The 21593-nt window shown below is 50.9% G+C and overlaps 1 protein-coding gene across 1 annotated transcript in view; it reads left to right on the forward strand.

Moving 5' to 3' along the window:
- Positions 1–10168: 10168 nt before the first annotated feature.
- Positions 10169–21593, forward strand: part of SIM2 (SIM bHLH transcription factor 2) — a gene marked incomplete at its 3' end in the record, with an annotated part of 59503 nt that continues 48078 nt past the window's right edge. The window contains exons 1-2 of the mRNA XM_080614038.1: positions 10169–12075; positions 20796–20878. Coding sequence (XP_080470164.1) covers positions 11901–12075; positions 20796–20878 — 258 coding nt within the window. The 5' untranslated portion in view covers positions 10169–11900. The remainder of the gene's footprint in view (positions 12076–20795; positions 20879–21593) is intronic.

The following is a 21593-nucleotide window of genomic DNA, read 5'->3' on the forward strand; positions in this document are numbered from 1 at the left end:
CCTAAGAAATCATTAAACTATTTAACCAAAAGCTCATAGGGAAGCTAAGACTGTTCCAGTAGTGCCTGGTTCCGCAAAATCTCTGTCCTTGCTAGGATTGCAGAGTAGGATATCAAGTTAAAAACATTACATCATTTGAAAAAGCCTCCACTGACTGAAAGCCATGTTAATACTGAAGACCATGATATTGATTCATGAGGAGTTTAGCCTCTTCCCAGGAACTCTGTTTGCAGTATTAGACCTCTGCATTTTTACTGGTGTTGAGACAAATCTCAGTGGAGATGTAGTTTCTGGTTGAATAATCCCCAGAGATAAAACATCTTATTGAAAATGGGTTTGAACTTCTGCAGAGCTTCACTCCTCTTCTAGAGGCTATCATCACCACATCTATTTTATTCCTCCAATCATGCTGTTCTCTCATCTCAGATTTGGTTAAGATTTATCTGTCAGCTTTATCTCCCTGTAAATTCATTTCAGCTCTCTGGATGATTCTCTCAGGCATTCATGATAAATAATATTCTCTGTGTTCTTGCTCCTATTTCCTCTCACTTTGCTTTTATATGTCTCAGTTTAAAGTCTCTTCTACTGACCTGCCTGAAATCCTATATGTTTATGGAATTAGACTACAAACTTCCTTAATGATAGGTCTCTAACAGTCAGTAAAGCACTGAGTAGGCAGTTGGGAGAATATTTATCTCGCATTAATTGCACAAATATTCAGCTCAGTCTAACATCCCCTCTGGTTTTTCTGGTCCATGCTGCACGTGTTCAGAGGGTCAGAGACATCAGTGTAATCAATCCCACTGTGAGTATTTGCACTGTGCGGTACTTGCAATCTATTCAGGGTAAACAGTTGTCTGCCAATCCCCGCCACAAGAAGGTGTCCCATGATATGCTCATAGCATGTCTCCAGTGCTGGAGAAACCCTGAATCAGAGAAAACTTGGAAGAAAATAAATACAGAAAGGGCTCTGAGTTCAAAAGGGAGGAGAGAGGAGGAAGCACATTCAGATTTTGTCTTTATATCAGGTAGCAGGAGGTGAAGAAATAAAAGCCTTTCTGAAACCATTCAAGTGACAAAAGGAGTGTTTGTAGACTACAGTATGTATCATTTTCTGCTGATGGGGAGAATCTGCTGATTTTTTATCTCAGAAAATAAATACATTGCATGTCTGGAAATGTAAGAAAATTCTACACTGTTTTGGAAGGAAGGAGGGGTGGAGGGGAGGTGTCTTTCTTTCCATTGTGGCATGGTGTCCACCATTTGGGAGACAAGCCCAAGAATCTTATTTGGCTGAGGTTGGTTATATGGAGATGGTTATATGAGAACATATGATGTCAGGAATATTGGAACTCCAAGTTAAGAAGCATCAGAAAATAGCAGAATAATTTAATGTATTCCTCCATTGTAATGTAAAACAGATTTTTCTTGGTTTTGGTTTAGTTTGGTTGGTTGGTTTTTTTGTTTGTTTAAGGTAGGAAAACGCAAAAAAAAAAAATGCTATTTTGAAGACATAAAGTTAGGTGTTGCAGCTCCTGGTAAATAATCCAAATCCCATCATCATTTCCAAACTGAGAGTTAGCTACCTAATTTGCTATGGAATTGGATTCTACTGAAGAGAATGTATAAAAAAGCTGAGCACTGAAACACATAAGCGAGTGTTTCACAGGGAGATGCTGAGGGAGTGGGACAGTTCTTACCGCCTTTTTCATACATCAGACTTAAACATCTTCCTCATCACGAGCTTCCCCGACTGGGATTTCTTTTAACATTTTAATTTGGGTTTTTTTGTTTGTTTGTTTGGAGATGGGGGGAGTAAGGGGAGGGAAAAAAAGCAAACGCTTTTTAAGCTCTGAGACTGGAAGCAGAGCACCAGTTTTCCTTATCTTCCTGCCAGACCACAGAGTGATCCTGAATTCGTGAAATAAGGGGCAAGTTCAATTTGCCTTTGAGGAAGTTCAAACTTTTATCTCCATCTTTCCAACAGCAGGACATAAACACAGCTGAGACTCCCAGTCCTTCCTGCTCACTCCAGGCTGCTTTGCCTAGAAAATCTAAAGGAAATGAAGAAAAAATAATGTGATCTTACCCTGTTTGGCTGGGCAGTTGGCTGGGAGGGGGAAGTCCTGCACCTCATTCTACCCCAATGAATTTTAACGCATTTGTGTTCAGTGTATGCCCTCAAATAATAAACATTAAAAACAAACAGACAAATAAAACCCCCTTTGAAAAGATATAAAGTTTCCCCAGTAAATCCTGATTCTTCTATGCACAATGAAATTAATTCAGCAGGAAAGTACCCACCTCACACACTCAAGTGGACCATGGTCTGATACCTCTAACATACTCTCAATAGACAAGTGTATTGGGTTTGCATGGCAAGGTTTTGGTAGTAGGAGGCCTACAGAGGTAGCTTCTGTGAGAAGGTACTAAAAGCTTCTCTGTCCACAGAGCCAATGACAGCCAACTTCAAAACAGACCCACCACTGTCCATGAGCAAGCCCATCAGCAATGCTGATAGTGACTCTGGGATAACAGATATAAGGGGGGGAACAGAAGAAAAGGAAAAAGAAAAAAAACCCACGACACAATAGCTGTGCAATTGCAGCCAGAGAGCTGAATACGTGGGAGAAACAGCTCTGAAGATTCCAAGGTCAGTGCAGAAGGAGGGGAGCAGGTGCTCCAGGCAACAGAGCAGAGATTCCCCTGCAACCTGTGGTGCAGCCCATGGAGGTCCATGGTGGAGCAGATATCCACCTTCAGTCCAAGGAGGATCCCATGCTGGTGCAGGGGGATTCCCGGAGAAGCTGTGACCCTGTGGGAAGCCCTCGATGGAGCAGAGTCCTGGCAGGATCTGTGGCCTCATGAAGAGAGAAGCCCACGCTGGAGCAGGTTTGCTGGCAGGACTTGTGACTCCATGGGAGACCCATGCTGGAGCAGCCTGTTCCTGAGGGACTGCTCCCTGTGGAAAGGACCCATGCTGGAGCAGTTTGTGAAGAACTGCAGCCTGTGGGAAGTACTCAGGTTGGAGAAGATCATGAAGAACTGACGCCAGAGGACTGATTCCCATAGGAGGGACACCTGAAATTTGATCCTCAAGACCCTCCTTGTTTTATACATGAGGACATCTTCTCCTATTGATCATGGAGAGGAAGAAGCTTTCAGCGCATTTTCACAGTGCATTTGTTGACTGTATTGGGCACAGATCGAAGGAGAGAAGCAGATAAATACTTGCTTCCTTGGTCTGCATTAGGTACCATGATAGCTCTGCCCTGCTGATGCTGAGATGTGACTGGGGGTGTGTTTGAGGAGCTGTGATGATGAAAATTGGGCTTTAGATATATCCATAATTAGGCAGCGACTGAGTGGAAGTGCTCAGCATTCCCATTTTAGACTTCAGCATCTGCATTCTTCCTGAGTCCCTTTCTGGATCTGGCTTTGAGCTCTGAAACTGAGAGCACATTTAAATGGCATCCACTGACTGAAGTGTCTAATTCTTTGGTATTGGTGGGTCTTGGGGATCAAATTTCAGCATCAGTGTCTAAAGGTCAAACAGATCATTTTAGAGGGCAGTATCTTCTGTGTATCTTTCCGATGTTAACAGAGACTGAACTTAGGTCATCTTTGTTCAGTAATGATCGAACATATCCCAAGTTCCCATAATAAAGCATGGAAACCTTGATAATATGAACCCTGACAAAAGGAAGAAGGCATGTGAGTTATAGCCAAAGCTGGAAACAGTAATGAGAAATAGCAGCAAGTTCCTATACTGAGAGTAGCTCGCCTTTCAAATACATTTGGTGACTGACTAGCAGTTCAGCTGCAAAACCTGCTGGTGTGAGTTTGTTGAGGGGTGAGTTACCAATACAAGCAAATACCTTGTGTGCCCATGCAGGATGGTTTTGAAATGCTTGAATGGCAAATGCAGTTGCATTGTGGCAATTGCTATCCAAATGGCATAACTTTTCAATCTCACTGCTACTGGGGAAGCTCATGGTGACCAGAAGCAAACAACTGTCTGTTTTTATATTGGAAAGACATGAACAGAGGCAGGGAACATCTCTTGAATTCTGCCTTTGGTGAGGTCAGCTCAAATGGCTCCTTACACCCACAAAAAGCCTTGACTCTGCAAGGATGAAGGTTGGGAGACTTGCAACCCATTTTGAACAAAACATGAGGTTGTCCTCTGCTCTGCCTTTTGAACCAAAAGGCATTGCACCCATTGAACCAGTTCCCTAAGAGCCAAGCTCGTGAATCTTTGCTTTTCTCATACCCATGCTAGACCTGTCTAATCATCTCAACCACACTTGCAAGTAGACAGACCCCCTCTTCCCACTCTTCTCAGTGCCTTGTCATGCCTTGCTGAGACTGCACTGCTGTGATTATTCCATGCTGTTTTAAGCTAGGACAGTTGGCTGATAGACTTTCATTTGCAGGGCTAGGGTCTTAAGTTCACAAAAGCAACCTTCACTAGAACCTCAACTTCCCTTCTTCATCCCTTCTCTCTTGCAATAATGTCTCAGTCCCACGTGAATAGACTAGTCTTTACTTAAATTTCTCTGCACAGACATGGCAAAATAACTGTTTAGAAATAAGCTATTACATGTGTTACAAAGCATTCAATGGTCAAGTACAAAAATATTGAATCAGGATGTAACAACAAATCAAAGGTACAGTAGTTAATGAAAGCATATACATTTGCTTGTGAATGTTCTTAGAACATTGTAAAACATCACATAATTACATATAGTGTTTTCCATTCATCATTTCTAAATCATGACTAAAGTATTTATAAACTTTACCATAAAGTATTACTGAAGTTCTTATGACAGCCATTATATAATATATTGAATGCCAAGAAGCATAAAATACCACCAGAAAACAGAGAGATGTTTTTGCATCAGAATTCCTCTATTCCTCACAGATCCATTACTCATCTCCACTAGATTAGTCACACTATTCATATGAGCTGAGGACCACTGAGAAAACAAGTTCGAGTCACTGAACATAACTTTAAAATAGTAAATAAAAATACTTACTTTGACTTTCATAATGTTCAAAGGGTTCCAGACAGATACAGTAAAAATGCTCCACTGTGTGTTTTTCCTCCTAGGTTTTTCCTGTTTCTTGATCCTAGAAGCTTCCTCTCTGTGATTAATACATTCCCTCTCCTGTTCCCAAGGACAGGTTTTACCCTTTAAACTCTCTACTGCAGCTAAAATTTGAAATACGGTTTGCAGTTTATATTAGCAGAAGCAAAAGTATGGTCATGAAAGTTTGGGCATGATAATTAATATCAATTATCTGAATTTTATGAAAATACTTTCAGAAAATTCATCAAATTCCAGATCCAGTTTGAAAAAAGGAATGAAGCTTGCCTTAACAAAATAACTTTATTCTCCTTAAAAAAATGATATTAAAAACCCGACTCAAAAACATAGGCATTCAGAGTTTTTAACTTCAACATATTTTTTGCAAATGTCATCCACTTGGATCAGTCCATCAACTCTGACAGCTCCCGCAGTGTTTCATGCCTGTATTATCACTGTATGTTATGTAAAGGCACTGTACATTGTGTACACCACGTACCCTGCTCTACCTCATGTACAGAAAAAAATAAACATATTTACTAGTTCTAAGGAAAAAGCCAAAACAAAACAGCCTTATTTTTATTTAAGCAGCAGGTATTTTTCTGAATAGTTAGCTCAAACTGCTTTTGACAAACTAAAAATGCTATCTGAGTAATGAGAGAGCACACTAAGCTTTCCTTCCCTCCACTCTGATTAGAAATGGGATCCATGCCCCAGCTGGATATTTCCAGTTCATGCCCAGTAGAAATAATTTTCTCCCTTATTGCCAAACCTTGTCCCATGTGGCCAGCAAAGGTTGGACAATAGCAGTAACACAGCTTCAAGTAAAGAGCTGAAAATGATCCCCTGAAACCGGAGGCCTCAATTCTGCATAGTTTAATAATTCTAGCACCATGATTTAACTTCCTTTTTTTCCTTTCAAGTCTGCAGTGCAAATTAATCGTATTGTCAATGCTTATGTTTCCTACCTCACTTATTTGCAGGGACATGTTCAAGTGGCATACTAGAAGGTTGATCCTACAGTCTATACTTAACTAGTAATCCTCATGCACACTAGTAACCCCATTGAATATCAATATAAGATTGCGGTGCCAGAGAAAGTTAAACAAATCCTGAGGAATCTGTTTTATTAGCATTTATAGGATTTATGTGTGTGAGCGTGTGTGTGTATACATCCACACTTGGGAACAGTAGTTACAGGAAAAAAAAATACAAGGGATTCCTCTGGGGACAATAAGAGCTGCTAGTTCTTGAGCTCATACCAATGCTGATGTTGCAGCCTGTAAATGTTGAAATCTCTGATGATATTTTCTTTCCTGAGGAACTTGGTAGAATTCTCACAGTTAATACATTAGCTAAGCACATCAGACAAAAGTTATGACCTGCACTGTGCTTGGCCTCACAGCCTTGTTCTCCCCAGCCTGGACCCATCTACCACTGCATGTATTATATGAACACGAGACAGAAACACAGGAAATCACACAAATGTGGAAGACCAAAGCCACGGTCCTGCAAAGGTGCTTGTCCAAAGAGTTGACCAGCTGATATCGGCACCACTTCCACAGACACGAGTGGATGCCCAGCCCTGACCTGCCGCCTGCCTGGAACCTTATCAGCATCCCTACCAAAACACACCGAGATCTGCAAACGGTGTCTGAAGCGCCTCTGAAACCAGCACACACCCCGCTCTGAGCGGTTCCCGGCTGGAGCAGCAGCCGCCGCCGGGCAGGGGACGGGGGAAGAAGGGTGGGGGTAGTAGTGGGATGCCCGCCCCACCGCGCACCGGGGGGGTCTTGCGTGTGCTGGGACCCACTCCCTCAGCTGGAAGCTACTTGCCTTCAAGATTACCCCCTCCCCCCAGAAAAAAGGCGTTAACCCGACTCCTCTTGAGCTTCTTCTTCAGCGCCTGCCCCGGCATCTCGTCTGCTAGTGCTGGACACGCGTGTGCTGCGCGCTCGCCGGACCCATGTAACACCTCACACGCAGCGACATACACAGATACGCACACAGACACACAGAGACATGCACACACGCGAGCCGTGGGGCGCGCAAGAGCTCGGCCGCGCTGCGCAATCCCCCGTGCCTCCCGGTGCATTGCGGGAACAGCAGAGAAGGAGCTGCTGGTAGAGTTTGTTTGGGGTGCTGGAGACTGGTTTTATCCACACATTTTCGTCTTTATTTTCCATTTTTAGTTTAAACCCTTGGGGGAGGAGCGAGGCAAAAGAAAAAAAAAAGAAAAAAAGACAAAAGGTGAAATATTCTACAACACAGCTCACTTGGGAAAGAAACGCTTGCCTTCGAGTTCCCACCCGGGGTAGTTTCGCCGTTTCGAATCACGGGAAAATGTTGTTAAGTAACAGTGTTTTTGTGTGTGTATATGCGCCCGATTTATGCTTCAATAGCGTATCAGCGAAAATATGATCTGAATATTTATGTAATTAATTTTTTTTATTTCTTCTCCTTCTTTCTTTTCCTCCCTGGAGGGAAGTTTCTTACTAAAACGGAAGGAGGGAAACCCGTCCCCGAAGGTCCCTGCAGTCACCTCAGACTCCCCGAGTTGAATATTGCGAATGCATCTCGATAGGTTTGGGCCACCCTTGTACCAACCGGGACTTTTCTTTTTCTGTCGGAATTATTTTGCAAATATTCGCAAACCTGCCCTTTCTCCAAATCACCGTCGTTTGTTAGAAACATAACGTGCTCCCCTCTCTCTTGCCTTGGAGCCAATTTCTTGTCCCTATATGCTGTTTACAAGACACAGAAATGTCCCTTACTGTTTCTTTCTCGGGTTAACTATTGTGAAGCTTCATTTATCGGACCCGTTAGGACCTGCTTGAAATATAGCTACTTTTTAGCGTATATATATATATAATATTTTCCCCCGTATATTTGTTGTTACCTGTGCTAATGAGTCCAGTTTCGGCGACGGGCGGAGGTTGCATTGACTTTTGAGAATTTCCCTGAAAGGCTGCAGTTTCTTTTCGACTAGTGGGGTTTTTTTCTAGATTAATTTTGGTTTGTTTTGCTTGGCGAAAAGTCCCAGCCAGAGCATAATTCAGTGAAAAAAAAAAAAAAAAAAAAAAAAAAAGAAAAAAAAGAAAGAAAAAAGAAAAAAGAAAATTAAAAGGAAAAGGAAAAAAAATAAAAAGAAAAAGAAATAAAAAAGGAAAAATAAAAAAAAAATCAAGAAAAAAAAAACATAGCGGCGGGTTTAATCGCCGCTTACATCTGTTGTCCCCAAAGCCAGAAGTGTCCCCATGCGACGAGTGACCTTGCGGGAGCGCTGCGAGCCTGCTCCTGTTTTGTGTGCGAAAAGGACAGTACAGGAAGGTAAAAATCGGGTCACATCGCCTGGGCTCCCTTGTGCAACCGTTTTTCTCAAGCTTTCCTTGACCTTGAAGCCAGCTTTAGCTTAAACCCACCCGGGACGGCAGGACAGAGATCCTTTTCCCTGTTCCCCCGAGCACGCCAGCCGAGGACGGCGCGGTACCGGGTACCTGCGCTGGGAGAGCGGTGGATTCGGGAAGGGACAGGACAAGAGCCCGGGCGGGCACACCCGAGAGCCCCTCGGGGCTCCTGTCCCCCCTTTTAGCCCCCGTTTCAAGCGGCGAATGCTTGGAGGGGTGCCCCAGCCTCCCTCTAGCCATCCCCAAGAAGTAGTGCGGCAACCGGCCTCCCCTGGCTTCCCCAACGGGACAACCCGGGACGGCAGAACCGGGGTAGCGATGCGGGCGCGGGGGGCCACGCAAGTTCTGCTCGCGGAGACGGGGCCTCCGCCGGCGGCGGGGAGGTTAAAGAGCGTGGCCTTTCCCTCGACAACCTTTCTGGTGTAATAGGATAATTACAGAGGGGCGGGCGATCTTAAGCAAACACACTCGCCCGCCAGCTAGGCCTCTCGCGGGGATTAATATTAAGGACCGGTGCATTGTACTTCGCAAATGGGCGACCCCATCCTCCTCTCGGCGCCCTCCCCGTGCCCGCTGTTGTGGAGTCGCGTCCCTCCGGGCTCTGCCAGCCGCTCTGTCCGGTCCCTCCTTTCCTTCGCACCGAGGGTTTCCTCCACACTGCTTCTTCAGTCACCGGCTGCAGCCCAGCCCCCTCCAAGGGGCACTTGGTAAAGCCGGTTCCCCGTGGAAGTGGGTCTACATACGTGCGTGTCCCGACCATCGTGCCCTCCGCAGCATCACGACGGTACCCTCGGAGCACGAAGGGCTTCCATTGGGTAGGAGCCGCGTCAAAGCACGGCCGGGCACGAAGCCGGCCGGCCAGGGGTTAGTCCTATCTCTGGCGGGGAGGGGTGACCCGAGCACCGCTCATGTTGTAGCGGCAGCTGTGACAACCTCTGCAAAGATGCCCCCAACCCCCGCGGTTACAGGCCCTTGAGCCCCGTGCAGCAAAGCCCGGGCGCCTGGGGAGTTTCTTCACCGTTCCCCGAAAAGCCGCTCCGGGATTAAGCCCTGATCACCTGCGGCCCCCCCGGACAGAGGAGAGTCACGTCAAGGGCTGATGAGCGGCGGCCGCCGGTACGGCACCCGCGAGGGGGTCTGCGGGGCAGCGGGGATCCGGAGCTAGGCCCCGCACATTCCTCTCACCGCACTTAGAAGTTCGAGGAGGCACGCGTAAATATATATGTATGTGTGCGTTTGTAAACGTACTTACTTGCGTACATGCATATATACATGCAGTATATATATGTAATGTTCATATATAGTATAAACGTGTGCTACATATGAATATACACACACACATAGGTATGTGTGTTCAGGTACATTTAGCCCGTTCTACCCAGAGCGAGAGCAGCAAGGGGAGAGTGCTCGGACGACCTAATGGTGGTACAATGGGTCTGGTGATGGAGGGCCCACGCGGGTCCCGGCCTCACGCATGCCCCGGCCCCCGACGGCAGCCGGGTGCCTGCTGGGGGGAAGCCAGCCCCCTCCCGGAGCCGCGGGGTCACGGCCGGTGCATCAAGCCCCTACGTGAGCGACGGCAGGTTACGGGGGAAGGGACCACGGGTCTTCACCGGCTCTTCACGGCTGCGGAGGAAGGTCGGGGCAGCGGGCTGGGGCTGCCGCAGGCAAACGGCCTCCGCCCCCCGCTTCCCCCGCCCCGGCCTTCCGTCCGATGGCAAGTGCTAACTGCGGCTCTGTTCTGGCTCCTCTGTATTTGGGTCCCTCGGAGGGCGCTGCGCGGGAGGACACGTCACGGATACATTATCCCCTCCCCTCTTGAGGCTCTCCTGGCTTTCTGCAGCCTTTGCTAAAGAATTAACAGAGGGGTCCACTTCAGAGCTCCTTCTGCCTCTTAAAAAAAAAAAAAAAAAAAAAAAAGAGAGAGAGAAAGAAAAAAAAAAGAGAGAGAGAAAAACAAACCCGGAGATACTGGTGCTTTCAGGCAAGGAGCGCGGCGGCTTGGATTTCCGAGAGGAGGGGAATTTTGCTTTCGATCCTTGCTGTACGGTGAGGATCGCTTCTCCTTGCGGGAGATGAATGTAGCAAACCCTCCCTCTGCCTTTGAAAGGCACGTCTATGCAAAGAGCCGCCGCTTTGCAATTTAAATGCGTGACAAATAAGAAGAATAAAAAGAAACAGTTCCTGATCTTGCTAATACTTTTTCTTTAAAAGGAAGGGAAATAAAAAAAAAAAAAAAAAAGAAAGAAAGAAAAGGAAAAAAAAACCCCAAACAAACAAACAATAAATCCAACAGAATCAATCCCGCTCCTTTGCCAGCGCTCGGACTTGTTTGGAAAGAGACAACGCTGAAGTGGCACTGGTCCCGAGGAAAACGGATCCTTTAATTTGACTCCGCATGAGAACCACATTTGGAGCTGGGCGCAGCGGCCAGAGCGGCAGGAGCAACCCCGCGGCCAGCAGGCCCCCGCGCCCGCAGCCCAGCCATCCACCCGGCCCCGCCGCCACCGCAGCCCGGCGGGTCTCGGCGCCCCCCGCGCCGCGCCGCTGAAGCAGCCTCTCGAGGACGGGGAAAGCGTCTTTCTACCGCAAGACGCCGAGAGCTGACCGACAGGGAAGCGTCGGAAGGAAATGCGAGCCTGTGATTTCGGAGAGCTCCAGCCGCCAGCTTCCTCCGCCCCGGCTTTGACTTTCGATTAGCAGGGGGCTGCCCCGCCAGCTCCTTGCTCGTCTCCTCGCATCGCGCTCTCAGGGACCACATCGTTTGGCACGTCGTTAAACGAGCAGCTCGGTCTTTCCTTTCATTATTTTGCTTTCTTTTTTTTTTTTTTTTCTTTTTTTCCAAGAGACAAAGTGTCCAAAAATGGTCCAGCCTGCTTAACCCAATGACTTCTTGCGTGAGCGCTTTATTTTTTAATATTTTTTTTTATTATTTTTAGACGAGGCCGAATTGAGTAGAAGAAATCCCTTATTGAAGGGAACCGGGTGATTTGTTCTCCGTTGCGGAGAAGATTCCGATTCCAGCTGCAGGCAGAGGACCGGGGTTCCTGTAGGTCTTTCAACCTCTGTTTCCAAGCGGCAGATATCGCAGGGTTATAACAGAACTGCCTTCTCTTGAGCTCCTTGCCTGTCGTGGTTGTGACTCAGAGATCGCCTCCCCCCTCTTCACACCATTTCTGTTGCTGGTGTTTTTGTTTTGTTGGTTTGACTTTTTTCACTCCCCTTTTTTCCTCCCTTTTTACTTTTATTTTTTTATTGTTATAATTTGATTTGATTTGGGTGAATTCCCTCCTTCTCTTACTTAAACGAAAATACTAACTCTGAAGCCGAAATCCATGCCCCCTGCAATTCAGAAGAATCGGCTCTAATATGCCAGTGTCATCTTCGCCTTGCAGTAGTCGCGATGAAGGAAAAATCCAAGAACGCGGCAAAGACTAGACGGGAAAAAGAAAATGGAGAATTCTACGAACTGGCCAAACTCCTGCCTCTGCCCTCGGCCATCACCTCCCAGCTGGACAAGGCATCCATCATCCGCCTCACCACCAGCTACCTGAAAATGCGAGCAGTCTTCCCCGAAGGTAACCACCCCGGCTCCCCGGGAAGGGGCCGTCCGCCTCGCGCCCGGCCCGTACTGGAGGCATGGGGCAGCCCAGCGGCCCCAAAGGGGTTTGGGGGAGGGGGAACACATAATCCGAGACAAGCCCGCATCTAAAGCAGGGTGCTCGCAGGGGTGCTAGCGAGGTAAAAGCCACCGGGAGTAGAAAGGAGCCGGCTTGCCGGGGCAGAGGCGGCAGCTCTGCGCTCGGTGCCCGAAAGCCAAGGCATGACACAGAGCTGGCGGGCGGGCTGCAAGGAGCAGCCCTGGTCCTGTGAGGCCAAAAGCCAAGAACAGCTCGTTGCAGCCGCACGTGCGAAAACAAACCTCTCCCTCCCTCCCAGCCCCCGGGAGCCGCGGCCGGTGGTGCGGGCTATGCGAGGACCCCAGCTGGCAGTTGTGCCGGGGTGGCAGCGGAGCGAGGTGGAGGAGTATCAGAGCCGTCCGGTTAATCCCTCTCTTCTCCCAGCTCCTCCTTTGCGGCTGGTTCAGCTCCATCTTCTTGGGGTGACCGTCCCTAGGAAAGCGGGCTCCGCTCGCTTCCGCTGTGCCCAGTGTCTGCTGCCCCGGGAGGCAGCCGGACCGGGCCCTGGGGTAGGCCCCCCGGCACGGCGCTCCTGTCGGTGCCTAGACACGACCTCTGGGAGAAAAACATACTGTGGGTGGTGGTGTTATTATTTTGTTTTGATTGGAGTTTTCTGGGGGTTGGGAAGCAGGCTGGGAAAAAAGGTGCGGCGGCTTCTCAAGAAGGCCATCCGCATTCTCCTGGGACCTGGGAGAGCGAGGGGAGACCTGTTCGAGCCCTACCTGCCCCGAGCGGGGCCAGAACCCCGCTGCTCTCCAGCTGGGACCATGAGGAGTAGGGTCCGTGCTGTGCGGGGAGCGCCGGGGGCTCCTGTCGCTCTTCTCAGAGACACGGGGAGAGGAGGCCTGACACCCCGCTCAGCTTCCTTCCTTTCTTCCCCGGTGTTTGGTAGAAAACCATCCCGGCTAGCCTCCCACCCTACAACCCAAAAGAACGCAAGGTCGGGCCGTTTCGGACGAGGAGAAGAGGCCGGCAGGCACCCCATGGGAGCCGTCGGCCCGCCGTTCTTTCCGTGCTGCGTCTGAGCCTCGAAATGAAACCCCGGTTAGTGTCTGCGGGTGGCTAAATAAAGCCCAGCTCCCCCCTTTGTCATTTGTTTGTGCCTCTTCGGACGGGGAGGGGGGGATGTTGAAGGAATTAGCAAATTCCAGAGTGCAAAGTCTGTTCTCCGTCGCGGTTTCTAAGGAGCTTTATTAAAAGGCTGCAGATAAAATTAAATCTATATATACATATGAAAATAAGCGTAGCGGAGGTGGAAAACCCCCACTCCCAAACCGAGAGAAGCTTACCGTTTTGGCCATCTAATTCAGTAATTTCGAGAGCACGTTCTAGCCGTGCTAGGGAAAGCCAGGGCTCCTTTGGCTTGTGCTCCCGCAGCAAGCCCGGTTAGCGGGGCAAGCGGGAAGGACGCGCTGCTCCGCTGCGACTTCCAGCCATTATCCCTCATCGGGGAATTTCCCGATGAGAAATAGAGCGTCGTAATTTCGGGGGCCTCTCGCCGGCCCTGGCTGGGGAGCATGCCCTCCAATGGCTTTGATTTAGGAGGGAAGAAAAGTGGCACGTTTCGAGATGCTGCCGGGTGTGTTCCTGCTTTTGCAGCCCTACTGATCCTCAAGAGCAACAAGACGACCCCGAGAGCAGGTTTATACCCACAGCTCGGGTGTGTTTTATGTGTCTGTCTTCCTTAAACAGGCCGGGCGTGCGCTTCCGCACACTCTGCTTATTAAGAGCAACGTTTAAATGCATAGAGCGAATTCCTGATCTTTCATCGTCTTAAGTACGGGTGGAAATACGTTTAAAACCAAAGCTTTGCATCCAGGGATGACAGGCCGGGGAAGTAACTGCCTCCGATCTCCGAACCGTGCGTTTAGTGGCTGGTAGGGTGAAGGGTAGAGAAGTGAGCCGGACAGGTGGCTGTAGTAGGGCGCTTGATGCCGGGCGGGGTGATGCCCGGCGGCACACAGTCCTGCAGTACCCCAATTTGCCTTTCCCTCGAGATTTGTCTGCAGAACGAGGGGAAGAATTTTCTTCCCCCCCATACCCGGCTGGTGGTTTCCAGTTGGCTTTACTGGGGGGGAGGGTGGCGGAGGCGGGGACCTGAGAGGGCTGCCCTGCTCCGCGTCTTAAATTCTGGGGCAGAAACACCTGGGGAAAACGCCCCTTAGAGCACGCTGGAGCAGATGGGGGGGGGGGGGGGGAGACGGAAAGGGACGGGACACCAGATGGGAATCCACGTCCGAGGTCCTGGGACTTGAAATAAAGGCGGGCAAGTAACAGCCCCCTTGCCACCCTCCAGCCTCTGCTGCCCAGGCAGTGAGAGCCACGCCGCCCCGCTCCCCCGGGAGTCATCACATAGCGGCTTCCGCCGCCGGTCCAGCGCACTAGCCGGCTCCGGAGCATCACCCCTTTAAGGCTGAAGGGAGTTTATTTCTTCCAGCCCGCGGTGGCAGTGTAGGGGACAGGCCTGAGGCGCCTCCAGCATGTGCTAGGCCCGGGGTAACTGCAGCCAGCGTGATCAGGAACGTTGTCCAGCTATAAAACTGTCTTCCAGCTCTGTCTAGACTGGAGGGGAACAGAGAGAGGGAAAAGTTTGTGTTTTTAAAAACTCCAGTGGATGGCTTCCCCTCGCGCTTTATTTCCAGAGCAAGCTGACACATAGTTTAGGCAAAGTTTGGAACCCTCACCGAGGCGTCTGGTTGCAGCGCTTCGACGGGACTTGTGAGGGGGTTCAGACAGGTCTCTGCCTGCTCGGCCCGGCCAGGGTTTTCCCAAAGATGCACATTTTGGACTGAACTCACAGGTTTTCCCCCCGGAGACGCCCGATTAGGCTGCAAGAACGGAGATTTCTGTTCTCGTTTCTACTCCCTTCTCCGTTCAAGGTGCGGAGAAAGCATAATTTTTTGCTCCGAGATCACAAATACGTGGTGTCTGTCTGACCTTCAGATTAACGAAATAAAGACCAGGAGACAGCAACCTACAGCCTCCCCCGCGGTCCCGCTCTGTAAGATCGTCTTCTCTAGTGTTTTGACTTTTTGCCAAGGCATTTATTGCTGTAGAACAAAAATACACCACGGGACTTCTGTCTTGACTGTCAGTATTTTATGTTTTTGTTTGTTTTGGCTTTGGGTTTGTTGTTTTGTTTGGTCTTTTTGTTTCGTAAATGAGCTAATGAGAGAAAGAGACGAGAGAATAAATCGCTTTCAAAACCCGCGATTCTCTGCCCAGAGGCAGACTTGTTTAAATTGTGACCCTGCCCCCATCCTCGACGCAATTGCCAAAACTGACTGTAAAACTGCACATTTATGGATCTTTAAAGCGGATGGGAACAAACTAATTAATAAGTGTCACAAAGATAATGTGCGCTATACAAAATGACCTGAATAAAATGACAGAGCGATAGATCTTAGATCCCTTCCTTACGCCTAGACGCAGACAACAGGAATTACTAGAAGCATGCAGAGTTTTCGGTCCCTATTTAAACCTGGCTGTGAATGTATATTTTAAGAAAATCACTGAGAATTGCAGCTATTTCATCTCATTTTCATACTCGGAAGAGGCACATTAATGAATTAAATAAATAAATAAATAAATAAAGCCCCCGCCAATGGCGTGAGTATTCCCTCCTCGAAACCCTGCCTCTATTGTACCAACCGCTAGTAGTGGCATTAAAGGTCTTACTAAAACAAAAGTGCCATTAGGGCTTCCATGGAACTGCGCGGCCGTTCCCAGGCGGAGGAAGCCGGCAGCCGTCCGGGGCATTGTGGAAACCACCGCCGGCGGCGGCGGGGTCGCTTCGGCCTCTCCTGCCCTGATGCGAGAGAGGGAAGGAAAGGGTCATTGGCGTGGTAGCTGCCCTGGACCTGTTTGTCGCGCGTCCACTTTCAGGCCTGTTAATACGATCTGGTGTTTCTGGCTTGCCGGGAAGAGAGGGGTTTGGGCCGGGAAGAGCCGGATTTGGGTTTGTACGAGTGTCCTGAAGGCGGCTGGAGGGCGGTTTTCTTCTGGGATTTTTTTTTTTTTTTTTTTTTCTTGTAGTTTGTTTTAGTGTTTGTTTTGTTAATTTATTATTATTTTTTTTTATCTCTGGGACTTGGTTTGGTTTTGGGGTTTGGGTTTTTTTCCTTTCTTTTCTTTCTTTCCTTTAGTACTTTTTTGTTTTTTTCTATAATTAAATTCTTGCTCTTTACACCCACCTCTCCAGTCGCCCAGCTCTCAGCCTCCTTTCCAGCCGGTGACGCTGAAGTTCGCAGAGAGAAGGCGGGCGGCCCGGCACATCTCTGCCGAAGTTAAGCTACCGCAGCCCTTCACCTTCCCAAAGCGTCCCTGGGATCCTCCCCTGCCTAGCAGAGGTTATCCCCGCCGCGGCCGGAGGCTCCCCGTCTGCTCCTCACCCGGCCTCTCGGCACCGCTTATCAAGCGGTGCGACCCCCTGCGCCGTCGGGGATGAGATTCCTAGCCCCCTGCTGCAGTGGGGGCTTGGGGCAAGATGTCAGCTCTGCTGGTTGCCCATGCCGCGAGCTATCATACCCCATCCTTCTCCTCAGCCAACCCAGTGCCTCGCCTAAACGACGGAGACAAACCCAGATCGAGGGCAGGGGCCACCACCTCCCCGTCCCCGACAAACGCCGGGACTGGCCGCTCTCCGCCCCCCCGGTAATTTCCTTGTTGCTCTCCCTGCCGAGGAAGGCACAACCTTGCCGGGGAGAAATCCCCCCAGGAGAGGCAGCCCTGAAAATTCCGGCGCCTGCAGCTGACCCAAGGTTCCGTGTGAAGGATGGCGATTGAACAGCGCTGGGGGACGGCGCGCTCCGGGGGAGTACAGTAGACACAGAGGAAATACTCCAAGTTACAGGGCAACCCGATACTTAACATAATACATCGCTAAGTAATTCTTTTAGCAGAATCCCGAACAGAAAAGCTACCGGGCTTTCAAACGTGTGTGTCTACGAATTTATGTATTTGGAGAGCAAAGGTGGGAGTTGTTCCCAAGTATTTCTAGATCTTATTACAGTTTAACTCACCCTCCGCCCTGGAAACTGGGAAACGGTACAAAGTGAATGTTGAGGTACCTTGAAAAACAGCCACAGATGTCAAAAGGCGGGGAGCGGGGGGAAAGTTGTGCCCAGGTTTGACGAAGGGAGGTGGACGCGTTTGTATGAGAACCACCACGTCTTCCAAAGGCAGAAGCAGCACGAACTTCGGGGGGCCTGTGCAAAGGCCCCTCTCTGTCCCTGTCGAAGCCAAATCAGTCTCTCGGAGCCTGGAGAGCACAGTGCGATTAGGGCCGGTTATTTCCCCCTTGGCGGTGCCTGCCAGGCACCGCTAAGTGCCCGTCCTCGTCCTCCGCCGTTGGGGACTGAACCAGCGGCTGTTACAGACCTCAGTAAACTGAGAAAAACGAAGATAGGGGCTCTTCTTATCTATGTTTGCCGGAGGCGGAATGTCAGGAGAGAGGAGGTTGTGTCTAGGACAGACTAGTCACCCTCTCCACAGGCAGCGCTTTGCAGTGCCTGCTCCTGCCCGCTGAGCCTGGCGTTGGCTCCCCGGGCTTCACTCTACCGGCAGCGCCTGGAGCCGGCCCGAGCCGCTGGCCGTAGGCTATCCAATACCCCCAGGCACGGCAAAGTGGCTGTAGTCGGGAACCAGCCCATCCCACAAGTGTCTTAGCACTTGCGTGAAAGATGCTCGCTCGCAAGGAAGTGGCTTTCTGGGCCAGCGTCGCAGGTAATTCGTACTACAACGGTGCGTTTTTCAACGTTTCCTTCGAAATGACCTGTAAGCACGGGCTCACAGCTGTGTTGGATACAGGTATTCCACCCTACCGGAGAGCTTTCCTGGCCGGGGCCGCCCCAACAAATCTCTGCTAGTTTGAACGATGTAGGGAGCGCTCGGTTTGACTCGGGAGCTCTTTTGGCTTCGCTCCAGGCCAGTGAGTGAAAATGTGCCTGATCCCCGGGCTGGGCAGGAGCGGCTCTGAGGAGCCTGTTGCATCCGCATGTTTGCAGGACGTTTGCAAATCTCTCGGAAGACAAGTTAATGGGCGTCAGTCCTTTATCTAAACGGAAGGTTTTATTCGTTTCTTTTCCACCTTTAAAGCGATCTGCTGGGGGATTAAACGATAAAATCGTCGGCTTTAAAGTAAGCTTCGACGAATGCCAAGCTGATCCAACAAACACGTTTACGTTTGATGAGAGTTAGCAATTGCAACTCCAATTTAAATATTCAAAGGGAACAAATCTGAGGAAGTGATTTTTGGTTGGGTTTGTTTTTTTCTGGGGGGGAGGTCCGGGTTAGGAAAGAATCTCAAAAGTAGTGGAGAGTTGGGGGATACTGTAAAACCGTACCTGGACGGAGCAGGTTGCCACCCAGAAACACGGTTCGGTAGTGAAAAGCTTCGTCGTCAGTGCCTCAAAGAGTAAATCTGCTTCGTCTTTCGGAAAGTTAGGGCTCGTTTCAGAACAGTTTTCATACAGCTATGTGTAAGCCCCTTTGTAGGGCTACAATCCCGTGTTTCGGGATTTGCAACTAGTAAATCGAAAGAAGGGCAAGCCACTCAGCACTAGGACAGACTCTCTTGTTTGCGTTTGTTACCGTCTCAGGACAGAGGCTGCAGGATGTCCCTGCCATCCTCAAACTTTCCGACCCGGGACAAGCAGTGTTTCAGCTGAAATCACATTTTGAGGGGTCCCTGGAAGTTAGGAGCCTTCTCCAAACTGTGAATTGGGCAACGGAGCTAGAAAAGTACTGCTTTTCGTTTGGCTCTTCAAAGCGTTTTTCTCAGTGCGTGGCCAAGCCCTTCTCCCGGTGAAGGGAAGGGGTAATTCCCGCCCCACAGGGAAGCGAAGTCGCATACTGGGCATTTCTGCGTTGCGGTTTGGGGAGACACGCTGGGTATTCAAGGGACGCCCCGAAAGCGGAAAGAAAGGCTCCCGTCGTTTCTAAACCAGGGCTACCTGGGGACACCCTGCCAAATGATCCCCGGATCCGGGTGGGATTGAGGTGGGGTGTTAGAAAACATGCTCCGCGGCTGAAGCTTAGGGCAGGGCTTCCCGCCTGGGTGCCAACTTCTGCCTCCCGAAACGGAGCCGAGAGGGGTTCACGCTGCAGCGCCTTTTCCCTTGAAAGTTTGTAGTGGAAGGCTCATTTGAAGGCACCTGATCGGTGAGAGAGGACCGGAGGAAAAGCTGGCGCTCGGCTTCACGGCGGCACAGCAGTTTGAAGAGACGCTGAGGGCTGCCCGGGCTAAAGGGCGCAGGGCTGTACACCCATCGCATGCTATAGATGGGACTCCCGTGGCTAGCGGCAGCCAGCACCGAGCATCCCCGCCTCCCACCTGACATCGGCCCCTCGCAGCGCCTCTCGGCTGCAGGGAAGCACGCGCAGGAACACCCTTCGTGCCCCGTGGCCTCTCAGAAGCGGTGCAGTGGCGCCGAGAGCTGTCCTTTCTCTGCGAAAATGAGGCATTAAACGGATGCGGTCCCATTCCTCCCTTTCTCCTCCCTTCTCCCCCCATCTGTGCGCTGTTGCAGGCAACGGCACGCTGCAGGGCCCGCCATCCGGTGCCGGCATAAGTCTCCAGCTCTTCGGCTGGCATGAGTAGTGGGCTCAGCTCCACTGGGGAGCTGGTGCAATCCTCCTTTGCATGGAAGAAATGCAAAACAAAACACCCCCAGACCTGTTTCCCCGTCCCAAGCCCTTTCCTGGCACAGCCCTATCAATAATCTCTCGCCTTCACCAGGGCAGTGATGGGCGCTCGTCGTCCCCAGCCCGCCGGGCGAAGCTACAGAGGAGCCAGGTCGGACCGGTGAGGTCAGAGAGGCCGGGGCTCGGCGGGATCCGGGCTTTCCGCGGGCAAGGGCCGTCGGGGCGAAGCTGTGCATTAGCTCCGTCCCGTCAGCGCGCAGGTGAAGAGGTCGTCGGGGCAGCTTCTCACCAATTGAGCACCGGCCCTCTTTAACCATCTCAGCACCCTCCCCAGCAGGGATCTGCCTTGGCCAGCATGGGAGGCACCGGCACTTCTGCAGGAGCGGAGGGCAGCGGGGCCGGGTGCCTGGGCCCGTCCTGCCGCACCTCCCACGGGGAGCAAGCGTGGCCGGGGCAGCAGTTGAAGAAGGGAGAATGTCTCTCAGTTCCTTGTGCCTTCCGTGCGGGAACCCCTCTCTGGTTTGTGCCTGGGGAGTTTGCAGGTGAGCCAGGTGCTTCGCGACTGCCTTCAGGGAGGCTCGTCCCTCAGGTCCTCAGTGTGTGGCCTGCCTTCCTCTTCACTCACCCTAGCCGCGGGGGAAGCGGGGACAGGCACGGTGCTGCTGACAGGAAGGTACCGGCATGGCGGGCGAAGGGAAGCGGTAGGGGGGCGCTGGAGAGCGGCAGTTCTCCGGGGAAGGAGAAAGTTCATCCGTAGGGATAGCCGTCGTCCCTCAGAAATAGAGTAAGTCCCTTCTCACGCGTGTGTGTAGAAGGGAGTCAGCCTTTTCCACCTTTTGAACCCTACGCCGCGGCCTGGCCCGCTCCCTGTGGGACAAGGGAGGCGGGGGGGTGCGGGCAGCTCGTGTCCCGCTGGAGAGGCAGGGGGCCCGGCACCGCTTCTCGCTCTAACCAGCTCCTTGGTTCCCTTGCAGGTCTGGGCGACGCCTGGGGACAGCCAAGCAGGATAGGGCCCTTGGATAACGTAGCCATGGAGCTCGGATCCCACTTGCTTCAGGTAGTGGACCCCTTTCTACTCTCGTGTTGGAAACCTGGTGTTTTGGTGCGACCAGTCTCCTGCCTCTTCTCTTCCTCCTCTTCTTCCTCTCCTCAGCACCACGACAGGAGGCTGGGTAATGCCTTCCTCTTACTCCCGAGAGCCTCACACCGGCTTGGAGGGGAGAAAAAACGAGACACCAACAACTTCAGTTATTATATCACTCCCGCCCCTACGCCTTTGATATTAGTAGAGGTTGCAGCTTACCGTGGCACTGATCTCTGTGCACAGAAAGTGTCCCCCAGCCGCAAGAGCGATAGCCAGACTCCTCCGAGCTGCTGGGGATGTCCCGCCGGCAGCCGCCGACCAGTGGCAACCGGGAGCGCGGTTTAGGCCGGAAGGCCGCCAGACACCCGGGAAACGGGATCGCCTTTTTTCGCCAGTGGCTCTGGAGAGGAAACTCGTGAGAGAGGGCAGGGCTCCCAGGTGGTGGTCGAGCGTCGGGGTGAGATTCCCCGTGGGAGTCAGCACCTGAACATGCCTTTGTTCGCATCCCCGCTGATCTGCTCTGGTATTCCTCTGAGTTTCCGCCCCCCCCCGCCCCCCGTTGAATTCCCCACACACACTTCGCATAGGAGAGTTTAGGAAGTGGTAGCCGGGGAAAAAAGGTAAAATACGTTTAGCTCCACTTTTTTTATACGTGAACTTCATACAGCAAGGGTCCTTCTCCCCCGAT

Source organism: Psittacula echo (genome assembly GCF_963264785.1).
Source record: "Psittacula echo genome assembly, chromosome: 3".
Classification (NCBI taxonomy): domain Eukaryota; kingdom Metazoa; phylum Chordata; class Aves; order Psittaciformes; family Psittacidae; genus Psittacula; species Psittacula echo.